The sequence below is a fragment of the Grampus griseus genome (genome assembly GCF_964374135.1).
Source record: "Grampus griseus genome assembly, chromosome: 18".
Lineage (NCBI taxonomy): Eukaryota > Metazoa > Chordata > Mammalia > Artiodactyla > Delphinidae > Grampus > Grampus griseus.
This window is the reverse complement of record NC_139012.1, coordinates 65,988,430-66,002,625: the sequence shown is the minus strand read 5'-3', so window position 1 is coordinate 66,002,625 and position 14,196 is coordinate 65,988,430. Positions and strand designations below refer to the sequence as shown.

The window sequence follows — 14,196 nt, the reverse complement described above, 5'->3', positions numbered from 1 at the left end:
CTTCCACTGCCTCCAGGATCAATTTTGATCCTCTTAGCATGGCACAAAAAGCACTTCTTGCCCTTTTCGTGCCTCATCTCCTACCATCCCCCAATGCACACTCAGTGCAGCCCTGTGAGATAACCCACAGCACCAGTACTCTTTAAGAACCTCCCCCCACCCCCTGTCTCTTTTTATTAAAGTACAATTAACATACAATAAGCATACAGTGAAGTGCATGTATCGATCGATTCTGGCAAGCGTATACATCCATGTAACCACCACCCTCATCAATATACAAAACATTCCTGTCATCTCAGGAAGGTCCCTATGTCCTCAACAGTTAATCACCTCAAATAAATCACTGTCCTGATATCTGTCACCATATATTGGTTTTGCCTCTGTGTCTGGCTTCTTTAGTTCAGCATAATGTCTGTGAGATTCGTCAATGTTGCCATGTATACTAGAAATTCATTCTTTTTCACTGACGAGTAGTATTCCACTGTTTAAATATATCACAATTCCTTTATGTATTGGTGGACATTTGAGTCGTTCTCAGTGTCGGATTATTACGAACTCCAAACATTTTAATGCCATTTTTTGTGGACATAGATTTTTTTCTTTTTTTGCATGAATACCTAGGAGAGGAATTCCTATGGTTAACTTAAGAAAAACTGCCTAAATGTTTCCAACCACACATCTCCATACTTGGCAACACTTGGTGTTGTAATTTTTTTTTATTTTAGTCATCCTAGCGTATGTTAAGTGGTGTTTCACTGTGGCTCCGAGTCTCACATTCTTCCTGACTACTGATGTTGCGCACCTTTTCAATGTGATTATTGGCATTTGTGTATCTTCTTTTGTAAAATATTCCATTTATTTGAACCATTCAAAAAATTGAGTTGTCTTTTTATTATTTCTTTGAAAGAGTTACTCAGAATATAAGTTCTTTGCCAGATATGTAACTTTTCGAGTCTTTGGCTTACCTTTTTGTTTTCTCAATGATGTCTCTGAAGCGCAGAAAATCATCATTTATCATCTTTCTTTTCCTTATGCCCTTTAACTTTATCTTTAATAAATAAATTAAGGTAAAGGATTCCAGTTTACCTGGGAGAAGCTTCCTCCTTATCTTTGAGAGTTAGTTGACATAACGGGACATGTAATCACTGATGTTCTTCTTTGTTTTCCCCCATAAGCTTAGGAGCAACTTGAGAGCAGGGGTTGTACTTTATGGAGTGCTTTATATATAGTAGTAGAATGTCTAGCAAGTAGTGGAAGCTCAAGAACTATTTGTTACCCAAATATGTTGAAAATTGGAAGAGTCAATTCAGTTTCATCAATTAACTACTCTACGCATCATCTTCTCTTCCTAAAAACAAGGAAAACTCCCCACTTACCTCAAAAGCATGCACAAGCAATGAAAGCTTTCTGAGGTTGTGAATGGAGCTTTTTTGGTCCCTTACGTGTACATCAGTAAGCAGCCTGTGAATATATACTTTTCATAGATTTTATATTATTGTTATTATTAATATTATTTCATGAATCCTGATTTTCACTTGAAAAGCTGTATATGTAATTCTTTATTTTTTAGTATAACTCTTAATACAGCAGATGTTCCTCATCAAATGCTGGGACATCTTGAACCAAAGAAAACTATGACTAGTCAGAATAGAGACACGAGGGTTTGCCAGTTGACTTGATCATGTCAGAGTGATCAGCTTTCTATCCTAGTGAGGTTCACTGATGTCCAAAACCCTGAGGATTACATCAAAATGACAATGTTATCATTCAATCTGTCCAAGAAATTAGACCTTGATGAATTCCATTGAGAACTCCAACTTGATAATGAGCTAAGAAGTCATAACACTATTCTGACAGGAAGGTACAGTTAAAGAAATTTGAAAAGCAGCAGCAATACATGAAAATGATGGGCTCATGGAGGGAGCAAAGTGCAATCTTCTCCTCCTGGCAGGAAGCCACAGAATGGAGAAGCCCCTGCTCAGTGAACAATGAGACACAATCAAACGGCATTCAGTGCATGATGAATTAAGCATCTGAGAGCAGAGTGACTTTTTCCATAGCAACAAAGCCTCAGAAAGCCCAGAATGCTATTGGCCAGAGTCTTGTATTGTTCTTCCGGGGCTACATCAATCCTCACCCTGGATGATTAAAAGTGCCAGAAGCAAGTGTGATATTCGGATATTCAAGTTAAATGATAAATGTGCACAGAATGAATAGAAAATATAGTTACATGTGTAAATAGCCAGAATGTTCAATTTCCAAATATGAAAAGTATATAATTTAGAAACTCATTGAAATGGAAGTTTGAAGGATTTGCTGCTTACTCAGCAGCGCCTAATAAAAGAATGTATCCGTTATCCAATCTTTGCTTTTGAAAGAGTTGGTTCTGTTAGGGGGTTGTGAAAGGGTCCAGATCTTTCTCGCTAGTCAAGGCTTTATGCTGGTAACAGGAGTGTGAAAGAATCTTTCTCAATGGCCAAGATCCCTGAAAGAACAGAGGTATGAAACTGTCCCTGGCACAGAAGCACCGAAGCAATGCAGCACCTTGTAGAAAGTGGAGAAGCAGCACGTCACTGTCAGCTTGTGACCGCTCTGTCGTCATCCATGGAGACTGAACCATGACCTGGTTTTCGTTGCCTTCAACCACTTCTCAATGTTGTCCATATTCTCAAACTTCATCCAAAAGAGACTTGAAATTCTTCTCTCATAAGGATTTGATCATGATTGAAGTGCAATGAACAGGCAGTTAGAATTCTGGTTGCAAAGAATTTAAGTTGAAAGCAGGAATTATGTCTTACCTGTAACACCTTGTGTGCCGAGAATAACTCCTGGTTGGATGACTAGTGGGTGAATGAATAGGAGGCCTAAAAATGAAATGGAAAATTTACAGGACAGTTGGAGCTGAAAGGCTACATTTAGGAAATTAAAGAAGCGAACCCCATAACTGAATTAACACTCTATGACACACGGAGCTACTGATCAAAGAGAGAATTTATTCACAGAGCTTTTCAAATACAAACAAAATAGCACGTTTTTATTTTTTACAAAATGAATATTGGAATAAATGTGGTACAGCACAGTACAATAATGGATGAAAGAAAACAAGATCTAGTGACTGGAAAATGTCTCTCATTACTCTCACATCTTCAACTGAATTCTCTCCTACAGTGGACAGAAAGTTGCCCCTTTACTTCGTAAGAATACCATAGCAGAAGCTACTCAGAGAAATATTGCATATATTTTGAATAATATTGAAATACAAAGGCTTAATTCTAAAGATCTGCATAAACACTGAAAACACGTTGAGGGCATAAAGAGTTTATGCAGAGTATACAAAATACTGATAAGAGTGGCTTATTGGTCCATTTATTAGGTTTAACGTATACTTTATAAAGTGATAATATGGTATTTTAAATGTGTATTAAAAAGAAAACAGAGGAGTAACGCACTGCTAAACCTCTCATACAGACTGTGCAACAATTTAAATGTCTGTGTGGGCATGTGTGTGGATGCGTACATCTGTATGTGCTCGTGTGCTTTCAGAAATGCCGTGACTTACTGGGAACGTCTGTGCGTTACCCTGCTTCCCAACCTAATACTGTTTCTACTAGCCCTTTTGATTCTCTGAGTCATCATCCTTAAAAAAAAAATCCTTGTTTGCTGCATATATAGATTTGTTTTGTGTATGTGTGTGTTCTACATCAACAATACTCTGTGGGATAGAAACACCTAACACCCTGCAATATTTTTAGCCTTTGGTCCATTTTTCTCTATCATTCCATGCTCTACATTTCTTTCACAAACCTTGCGCAACCCTTCCCCATGGTATAATGTTTTTAATTCCACTGGGTTTCATTTCGTTAGTGTTGTATGGTTTAGAACCACTATTCCACCTTTTGAGAATAGCTGGATGCTTCAGTCCCTCCCAGCCCCTTCAGCCCGTCTTCTCCTCTGTTTGCTCTTGGTGGCTCCATCTCAGTATGGGTACTGTTTCTGTTTCTTGCCCGAGAAGCAAGCCAGCCATGTGCATAGCAGCATGGCGGTGGCAGCACCTGCTCCCGTGCAGTAGTAGGCCCAACCGATTTCACACTTACCTAGGGACACAAGAGAAGGAGAGAAAGCAGGCACAGATCAGGATGATTTTACAGGAGGTTCTGTCATTTCTCCCAGGGTGTGTGTTCCTGGTGTACCACGGTGAAACGGAAATACTCATTAGAAATGTGACACTCACTCAAATGGAATGATAACAAGGGATGAAACTTATCCCATGATGGAAGAAAGCCGGAATAGTTGTGGGCATTTCAGAAGGACCTCAAGGCCTATGTCTCCTGCTAGCTAGTGACAGAAACCTTTTCTCCCCAACTGCAATGCTCACTCCCGTGGCTGAAGAAAAGGAGGAATAACAGCAATCAGGATAGGAGAGATGAAGGTATTAGTTCCGATTTAAATCACCCAAACTCATATGCATAATGAGGTACCTTAGAAAAAAATTCAAAATACAGGTAAGTCCTAAATATAGATACAGTTTCTGCAAAAGGGCCACTCTAAGGAGGAGATCCCTTTGAATAATAATGCTAAAGTGAAAGAATCTACCAAAAAACTCCTGGAACTACTAAGTGACAACAGAAATGTTGCAGGACACAAGGGTAATATATAAAATTCAATTGCTTCCTATATGCCAGTAATGAACAAGTGGAATTTTTAATTAAAAACACAATATTATTTATATTAGCATCCCGCAAAATGAAATAAGTAAAAATCTGACAAAATAGAACAAGGTCTTTATGAGGAAAACTATAAAACTGATGAATGAAATCAAAGAACTAAATAAATGAAGAGATATTCCATGTTCATGGATAGGAAGGCTCAATATTGTCAAGACGTCAGTTCCTCCCAATTTGATCTACAGATTCAATGTAATTCTAATCAAAATTCCAGAAAGTTGTTTTGTGGGTATCAGCAAACTTATTCTAAAGTTTATATGGAGAAACAAAAGACCCAGAATAACCAACACAATATTGAAGGAGAAGAACAAAGTTAGAGGACTGACACTACCTGAATTCAGAACTTACTATAAATCTCCAGTAGTCAAGATGGTGTGATATTGGTGAAAAAATAGACAAATAGACTAATGCAACAGAATAGAGAGCCCAGAAGCAGACCCACATAAATATAGTTAACTGATCTTTAACAAAGGAACAAAGGCAGTACAATGAAGCAAAGACAGTATTTTCAATAAATGGTGCTGGAACAACTGGACATTCACATGCAAAAAAGGGAAATTGGACACAGACCTTACACCCTTCACGAAAATCAACTTAAAATGGAGCACAGGTTGAAATGTAAAACGTAAAACTATGAAAATCCTAGAAGATAACATAAGAGAAAATCTAGATGCCCTTGGGTATGGTAATGACTCTAGATATAACACAATCCATGAAAGAACTAACTGATAAGCTGAACTTTATTAAAATTAAAAAAAACTTCTGCTCTGTGACAATGTCAAGAGAATGAAAAAAAAAAAAACTGCAGACTGAGAGAAAAATGTGCAAAAGACACATCTGATAAAGGACTGTTATCCAAAATATACAAACACTTAAAACTCAACAATAAGAAAACAGACCTGATTAAAAAATGGGCCAAACACCTCAGACCACAGACACCTTACCAAAGAAGATATACAGATGGCAGATAAGCATATGAAAAGACACTCCACATCATGTCATCAGGGAAATGCAAATTAAAATGACAGTGATATGCCGCTACATACCTATTAGAATGGCCAAAATCTGGAACACGGACACCACCAAATGTGGGCGAGGATGTGGAGCAACAGGAACTCTCATACATTGGTGGTAAGAATGTGCAATGTTACAACCATTTTAGAAGACAGTATGGTGGTTTCTTAGAAAACTAAACATACTCTTACCATACAATCCAGCAGTTGCATTCCTTGGTGTTTACCTAAAGGAGCTGAAAACCTGTGTCCACACAAACGTCTGCACCTGGATATTTATAGCAGCTTTATCCATAACTGCCAAAACTTTGACGCAATGGAGGTGCCTTTCGAGTCAGGACTCAAATCTGGGTACCAGGTTCTAAGAATAAGAACTCACTGACCCAAAACATCCTACTTGAATTAGTGGGATAGGTTTCCGCATTCATTAATCCTTTTTTTAAAACAACATTCAAGTTATTCTTTTTGCATGTACAGTAAGGAAGTCCTCTATATCTCTCATGCAACATTGTCTTTTCTGCCCTAATTGAATCCCCTTTTTAGTCAGTCTTAAGAAAACCAGAAATCAGACAATGCTCCAACAACCACCATTTTCTCCCTTTTCTTTTGTTTTTCTTTATCCATTACATTAGCTAAAACACATACAACCAGATGCTTGGATTTCACAGTCATTGAACATACAAACCATAGTTTGAAAACCATATCTTTTTTTTACATGTCAGTCATTTTTTACCTTGTTCATTAATAACTTCTCTATTGAAAACTACAAAGACTGTTAGGTGTAGCATGTAATTTGACTTCCTATCTTCACTGAAGTCTACTGAGGCGGTAGTTAGCATGTGCCCCATTTACAGATAAGAAGGTGAGGTGAGGCAAAGCTTGAGTCATTGGCTTGTAGTCACCATAAGTCAATAGCCACAAAATTAGACCAAGAGCCTCCACATCTTAAAAGTACTCTAGGGCACTACCTATGTACCAGACAATAGGATACGTTTAGCCTGCAACTTTGGTTTCTCCCTCTCCGTATCCAATAATAAATAATAAAAATTAAGAAACAGAAAACACAGATTGATTACTATTTGCTCTGAATTGTAGAAGAGCTTTCGTGGAGCAAATATTAATACATTTAATCCTCATAAGAACACGATGTGGTAGGTACCTGAGTATCATCCCCACCATTCGCATGGGGACACTAAGGCCAAGGAAAGTTCAGTAACCTGCCCAAGGACTCACCTGTATAGTAAGTGACGAGTCCTTTGCGTCTCTCTCCACAATTTATTCTGTGTGCCTCCACTCCTCAAGTGCCTATAGCAACCCCCGGCAGTCTTACCTGCTGCCATTGCTTTCCTGTCTCCCTGCTTTTATTTATAGTATCATCAACAGCAAAGAGGGCAGCTATCTTTTCAAAAATCAATCATGTTAAGTCGCTCTCTTACTTAAAATCCTTTAATGATTTCTCAAACATGCAATCTCCTTCCAAAGGCCTGTGAGCCCCTGAAGGAGCTGGCATCTGCCTACTTCTCAGACCTCATGACCACCTTCCCTCTTGTCTTCTTTCTGGCCATACTGGCTGTCTTCTCTGGACCACATCAGGCTTGTATTGGCTCCAGTACTCCTCATTCATTATTCCTTCCACCCCAAAAATTCTACTTCCAGATCATTAGAGAGCTGGAGCTTTCTCAGATGGGATCTACCTGCCCCCCACCCCCAACTTGTCTCATCAAAGTCACTCTATTCCTTCACCTCACTTTATTGCCTTTGTAGCACTTGCCATGGTTTGTAAATATCGTGTGTGCGTGTGTTTAACTTCAGTCTATCCCACTAGAATGAAAGTTTCAATTTGGGGAGACCTTTGTATAGTTTGTTCCCTACTGTACCCCTACAACAGTGCCTGGCTCACAGTAGGCACTCAGTAAATAAATGCTGAATGAAAGACAAGGTAAAAGAAAGAGAGAAAGAAAGGAAACAAAGTAGGCAGACAGTTAGTCTTTCAAAGATAAAGTATGGGATTTTAAGAGTAACTCCAGTCTCATTTGACACAGAACTTCTGGAGAGAAGTGCCCAGACCAACTGTGCGTTTATAGCTTTGTACAGAGTGTGTTCAATTTAAAAGGACAATAGATCCTGAAAGAGCACATCTCCACCGCAGGCTGGGTCTCACTGGCACAACGACCTCCATTAATACTGACAGGTAGAATCAGTCTTTTCAAGGGTAACAGAGTCTCCTTCATGGACCAGATTTTCTGACAGCCGTAGGCTACTATGGCTGTGAGTCTTGGGAATAATCTCCATTTGGAATTATTCTTTAGCTGGACTAAACAAATCTAGGAGGGAGAATTAATAGGTAACTGAGAGATGGCAGGTGGTTTAGAACCAAAAAGTCAGCAAAATCTGTGGTCAGTCCATTCAGTACAAGGCTCATAACACAGAACACAATCAGTTGTCCATTAATAATAAGGTGTTGATCTTCCATGACCTAACATGAAAAGTAGAGTACAGAATTCTTTACTAATTATCGGACACTCACTCAAGAAAAAGTAGTTGGTGAGGCTATTTATTAATAGTGTATGTGGGCTTCCCTGGTGGCGCAGTGGTTGAGAATCTGACTGCCAATGCAGGGGACACGGGTTCGAGCCCTGGTCTGGGAAGATCCCACATGCCGCAGAGCAACTAGGCCCGTGAGCCACAACTACTGAGCCGGCGCGTGCTCTGCAACAAGAGAGGCCGCGATAGTGAGAGGCCCGCGCACCGCGATGAAGAGTGGCCCCCGCTCGCCGCAACTAGAGAAAGCCCACGCACAGAAATGAAGACCCAACATAGCAAAAATGAATTAATTAATTCATAAACTCCTACCCCCAACATCTTCTTTAAAAATAATAATAAGTGTATGTAACAGTAGTCACGTGTGTTAAATAAAGATTAAAAAAAAAAAGCTACTAAAGCATTGACTATCAGAGAACCCAGGAAAGACAGTATAACTTTTTCTCTCCTCTAGAAAAGTCAATAAAATAGCGTAAGCTGAAATCTTAGGGGCTCTGAACTGGCAGGGTTGCTGTAGCAGATGGTGCAGATGCTCCACCCAGTTCCTTTGGATCCCTTTGCTGGTTCTGGGCTCTCATCCATCAGCTACTGACTGTACTTTGCTCCTAACAGCTTATACCTGCAACCCTCTTCAGAGGACCCATGAGCTGGGGGGCCACTTTGTTCCAACTCTCAGAAAGTTGAAGTACCCCTGGTGGGACTGGTAGCCACTGACGGGCTGGTGCAGGAGTCTGAAAGCCCTCCTTCTTGCCTCCAGGTGGGACAAACTCTGCTGTGGCATGAATGTTCCAGAGCTCGTAAGAGTCCAGACTGAGGCTGGGACCTCACCTGGAATTGCACTCTCGCTTCGTGTCTACGCTTTCACTATCTTGCTTTCCCACTTCCTACTGGTTTCTCCTCAGCTCATTTCCTTGATCCCTTGGACAGGAATCCTCATCTCAGGGTCTCAGCTCTGGGGAACCCAATTTCAGAGAAGAGCAAATGAACACAGTCTTTCTTGTTTTTCTTTAACGTGATAAGGGTTTGTGAAGGTTCTTCAGTTGTTAGAGGCTTAACCCATCCACCTACCCACCCAAGCCCTGCCATCCCCTGAAACACCCAGAGCCAGGATAGAGCCTTCAGCACATCCTTGCTATGCTATCATCTTCCCGGGGCCAATCCAACTCCTTGCCTTGATAAGTGTGTATGTGCCATTTCTAATAACTATTATGTTTCTGGAGCCTTTCTTGTTTGTGTCATAAAACATGTAGTCAACTCAGCAGACCAACCGTCCGTCATATGAAAATGGAAAGGTAGGACACCAAATAAAGGTACTCAAAAAGTGTACTATCATAGAAAATGTTTGAGGATGTTACACAATCTTGCTGCTAATTACACACACGTGCTAGTTTATGTGTGTGATTTATACATTTTGTGGTTTAAATTTAGCAACTGGCTAAGATCCAAAATGAGCAACTAATGATCAGTGTGATTTCAAAGAAAATTATTCCTCTATTTCAGATATGAAGACGTTGGTTTGCTAAGTAATTGATAAAATAAATCATTATTAAATCAATAAGGATTTATTCTGGTATTTTGGATTGTATAGAAATATGGCCACCTCATCAATCTAACTTCAAAAAAATATACAAAAGCATATACCACACACACACACATATCTTAAGAGAAACAAAAAATGGTCAAGGTCAGTGTAGTAAGATCAAGACGTGTCAATAAAATTTAGGCCAATCTAAAGAAACACTAAGTCATCCATCCCCTGATTCTGGAGTCCCTTCTTCCCACCCTCTCTCCCTCCCTCAATTCTTTCATAAATTCAACAAATTAAAAAAATTTTTTTACTGGAATATAGTTGATTTACAATGTTGTGTTAGTTCCAGGCGTACAGCAAAGTGAATCAGTTATACATATGTCCACTCTCTTTTTTTTTTTTTTTTTTAGGATTCTTTTCCCATGTAGGCCATTACAGAGCACTGAGTTCCCTGTGCTATACAGCAGATTATTATTAGTTACCTATTTTATATATAGTAGTGTGTCTATGTCAGTCCCAATCTCCCACAACAAATATTTTTTAACCGCCCACTCCAACTAGGAATCACTGGATGCGAGGGATCTACTTTGGAAAAAGATAAATACAGCCCCTGCTATCAAGGAGCCATCGTCTAGTCAAGGGTGTGTTAAACAATAATTACTTAGATATTCATATAATGATAACTGTGATATGTGCTTTGAAGAAAAAGCATCCAGGATGCTAAGACAGCAAATCACAAGGACTTTTATACAGTGAGGTCCGTGAAGGAGAGCCTTAAATTAGAAGTGAAATTTAAGCTGAGACCTGGCAGGGGCTAGCCAAGCCTGAATGTGGGAGGCCAGGGAAGAGTGTATTTGCACCAGGGGGATGGGAAATGTGATGGAGAAACGTAAGCAGATTTGGGTCTCGTTAAAGTATCATTCAAGTAAGAGATGGATGCCACTGTGCGTGTAAGCAGGAGATGGGGTTGGGTGTGACCACCTCCAGGGTTTGAGAGCTGGAAGCCTGGAGACTTCCTCTTCAAATGTTCCCCTACACGGGTGTAGAGACATGTGAGACAGTCAACAGCCATTGGTAAGTCTTGATCACCTACTCTTTGTGTTGCAATATTACAGGAGACCAATGAGGGGACAAGGCAGATAGCATCTTTGGTTTTACAAAGCTTATGTTCTAGTAAGACTGATTCTTGAGTATCACTCACATCAGTTGCATTATTTTGAAGCCATACCTTGTATATTTTACACACGTCTGTTAGAAATTCAGTTAACAAAATTAACTAGATATAAAAGGGAGTTTTTTTCATGAAACTATAAATGTAAATGTACCTCGAATTTCTTCAAAGGAGAAGAAAGATTCTTCTTCCACTGTTTCCTTCCACTGTTAAAACCCACACGCTCAATAATAAGAAATTAGCACTGTGTTTTACAGTAATAGGAGAAAAAGTCTTTCTGAGTACATTAGGCTATTAGGAAAGAGCAGATGTTTAAGTTAATATGTTTTAAACCTTACTGTAGTCCATGAGTAGTAACGGAACCAAAGGAAACCAGGGAATACAGGACCATTCTTCCCTGGCCTCTCACTTCCCCTGTCGTGGCAAAACATTCTTGTTATTTTAATGCAAATCGAAAGCTTTTTGCTAGAGGACAAGTTTTGTCTGGGATCCTTTCAGGAAATTAGAGAAGCAAATCTGTTAAACTTTCTCTTTTGCTCTCTGTAATGCTCCATCAAACAGGACTCCAAGCACACTGGGTTGGCAAACTGCTGCTTTCAACGACGGGGAATGCCACCCTTGACAGATAAAATGGAGGTTAATCAATGGGAAAAGGTCCTGTGGCTGCATTCCAGGGCAGCCCCGGGAAGAAGATGGCTGGGAGAGGTGTGGCTGATTCTTTAGGGTGCCTCAAATTAGTTTTTAAGCGCATCTCCTGTTAGTAACAGAGACAGAAGAAAAGGTACAAAGAACCCAGCTTTACTACAAATAACAATGAAATTCCAGTGATCAGTTTTATTTGATTACTCTTTCACAGCCTACCATGTGACTGCCTGTCTCATTCCTGTATCCCAAAGCTCAGTACAATGATGCCTGGACCACAGCAGACGATTGATACATATTTGTGGTGTGAATGGCTATCAGACACTATACCTGTGCTGAGAACAGAGATCTGAAATTAATAATTATATAATAGTTGTCATGGACAGCCTGTGAGCCAGGTGCTAACCAGTTTAGAAGTGGCATCTCATTTAACCATTTTTGCCTATGATACTTTCAAGAAATTAGAGAAGCAAATCTGTTTATACTTTCTCAATATCATTCCCATTTTGAAGATGAAGACACTGAGTTAACATGCAAGATAAGTCACTGGCCCAGTATCTCAAATAAATGATGAAGCTTGAACTTGAACTTGAGTCAGTTCCAAAACTTTTTTGTGTGCTCAGATATGTTTTAGGAAGATCTGTATCACATTGTTCCCATTTGTCTCTGCTAGAACTTACATGCCACAAAGAAATAAGATATATTTTGAGTGAAGTAAGTTAGAAAGAGAAAAACAAATATCGTATATTAATGCATATATGTGGAACCTAGAAAAATGGTACAGATGAACCGGTCTGCAGGGCAGAAATAGAGACACAGATGTAGAGAACAAACGTATGGACACCAAGGGGGGAAACTGATTGGGGGGTGGTGGTGGTGGGATGAATTGGGAGATTGGGATGGACATATATACACTAATATGTATAAAACAGATAACTAATAAAACTGCTGTATAAAAAGTAAATAAAATTAAATTAAAAAATTAAAAAAAAGATATATTTTGCATCTTTGAATTTACCAGTCTCCTTAGAAGCCTCCATGCACCCGTGTGTACCTTGCACAATTCTAGTTATTAAAGGCCTGCATCTTGCAGACTTGGCTCTCCCAATTTCAGGGCCAATGAAACCAAACTGGCACTCTCTTGGCAATCCCATCCCCCTAGAGGATGTGAGGCAGTGGGGTCCAATAAGCTTGCTTGATCAAATTCAGATAATTGATTTTTCCTGGGTGATAACTGGCTATGGGCACGCTGTCAAACTGGATGTTTCTGACCTGCCCCCGTTGGAGCGGAGCTGAGAAAGGGCTCCAGGCCCTGGGCACCCTCCAGCTCCCCTCTGCCTGTAAACCCCTGGCCATCGCGCCATCCTCATACCCAGAGACTTTGCCACAGTGCCTCCTGCTGTCCCAGTGCTCATTTAAGCACAAAACAGGGTCCCACAGGTAGTCCTGCCCCCGACTGATGCTGTCCAACGCAAACCTCCCTGTGTCTTCGACCTTCCCCATGCTCTGCATTTGAACCTGAGCCCTGCCCGTTCCCAGCTCACTTCTTTCCTCACTGGGTCACTGCTGAGTTCCCAGCCTTGTGGCCACGGGTGCCTGAGTCCAGATATAAGCTGACTGCCTTCACTTATCAGGCAGAATATCTTTCATCTGTGATATTTAAAGTTTTTCAGCATGTAAAGATATCAATGCAACGTTTGTGTAGAGAAGAAGCAGGCATGTCAGATTTCATCCCTTTTGCTGTACAAATCAGGAAGACAGGAAGGTGGAGGGAGAAAAAAACTTTTGTATTCTTTTGCAGTACGCGGGCCTCTCACTGCCGTGGCCTCCCCTGTTGCGGAGCACAGGCTCCGGACGTGCAGGCTCAGTGGCCATGGCTCACGGGCCCAGCCGCTCTGCGGCATGTGGGATCTTCCCGGACCGGGGCACGAACCCATGTCCCCCGCATCGGCAGGCGGACTCTCAACCACTGCGCCACCAGGGAAGCCCAACTTTTGTATTCTTAAATGCCATGGGTGGAAGTCTCTCCTCTTGAGTAAATTCCTTCCTACCTCTTCATATTCAGACCATCTTGTCTGCCCTGTGCATTAAAAGCAAGAACAAAAGAATCTGTAGTGGGACCAATTCCTTTTGTTCTTTTGGGAAGTTACTGAACAGAGGTGTTGCTAGTGAAAAACAACAACAACAGGATTTAAACATTTGACCTAAAACACACAAAAGCTTTAATTCAAACTTTTAATGGAACAAAGAGTTAAAATGACACCTGTGTCTGAAAAGAGATGAGTGGAACTCAAACTTGATCGCTGGGCAAAAAATGTAGAAGTAAAAAGGCTGAGGGAAGATAGTTTGTGAGATGCGGCTCATTTTAATGCTCTTTGCTTGTTTCTGTCTGTTTAGGACGAGAAGCATAAACTCACATTGCTGACCAGGGTCGACCTGGACACAACTTCAGGGCACCATTTACACTGTACTCCCTGAGATGTACTCTAGGAGGTACTGTCCACAAGCAGATCTCAGTAATGGGATCTCAGCACCCCATGGGCGCTTCCCAAGAGTAGATAGTATGGAGGGACGTGC

The 14,196-nt window shown here is 40.5% G+C and overlaps 1 protein-coding gene across 2 annotated transcripts in view; it reads right to left on the bottom strand.

Annotated features, from left to right (window-relative positions):
• Positions 1–2,990: 2,990 nt before the first annotated feature.
• The window catches only part of LHFPL6 (LHFPL tetraspan subfamily member 6), a 224,312-nt gene continuing 213,106 nt past the window's right edge, over positions 2,991–14,196 (bottom strand). For both annotated transcript variants that reach the window (XM_082675805.1, XM_082675806.1), the window contains exon 4: positions 2,991–4,094. In XM_082675805.1, the coding sequence (XP_082531931.1) occupies positions 3,976–4,094 (119 nt within the window). In that variant the 3' untranslated portion in view covers positions 2,991–3,975. The remainder of the gene's footprint in view (positions 4,095–14,196) is intronic.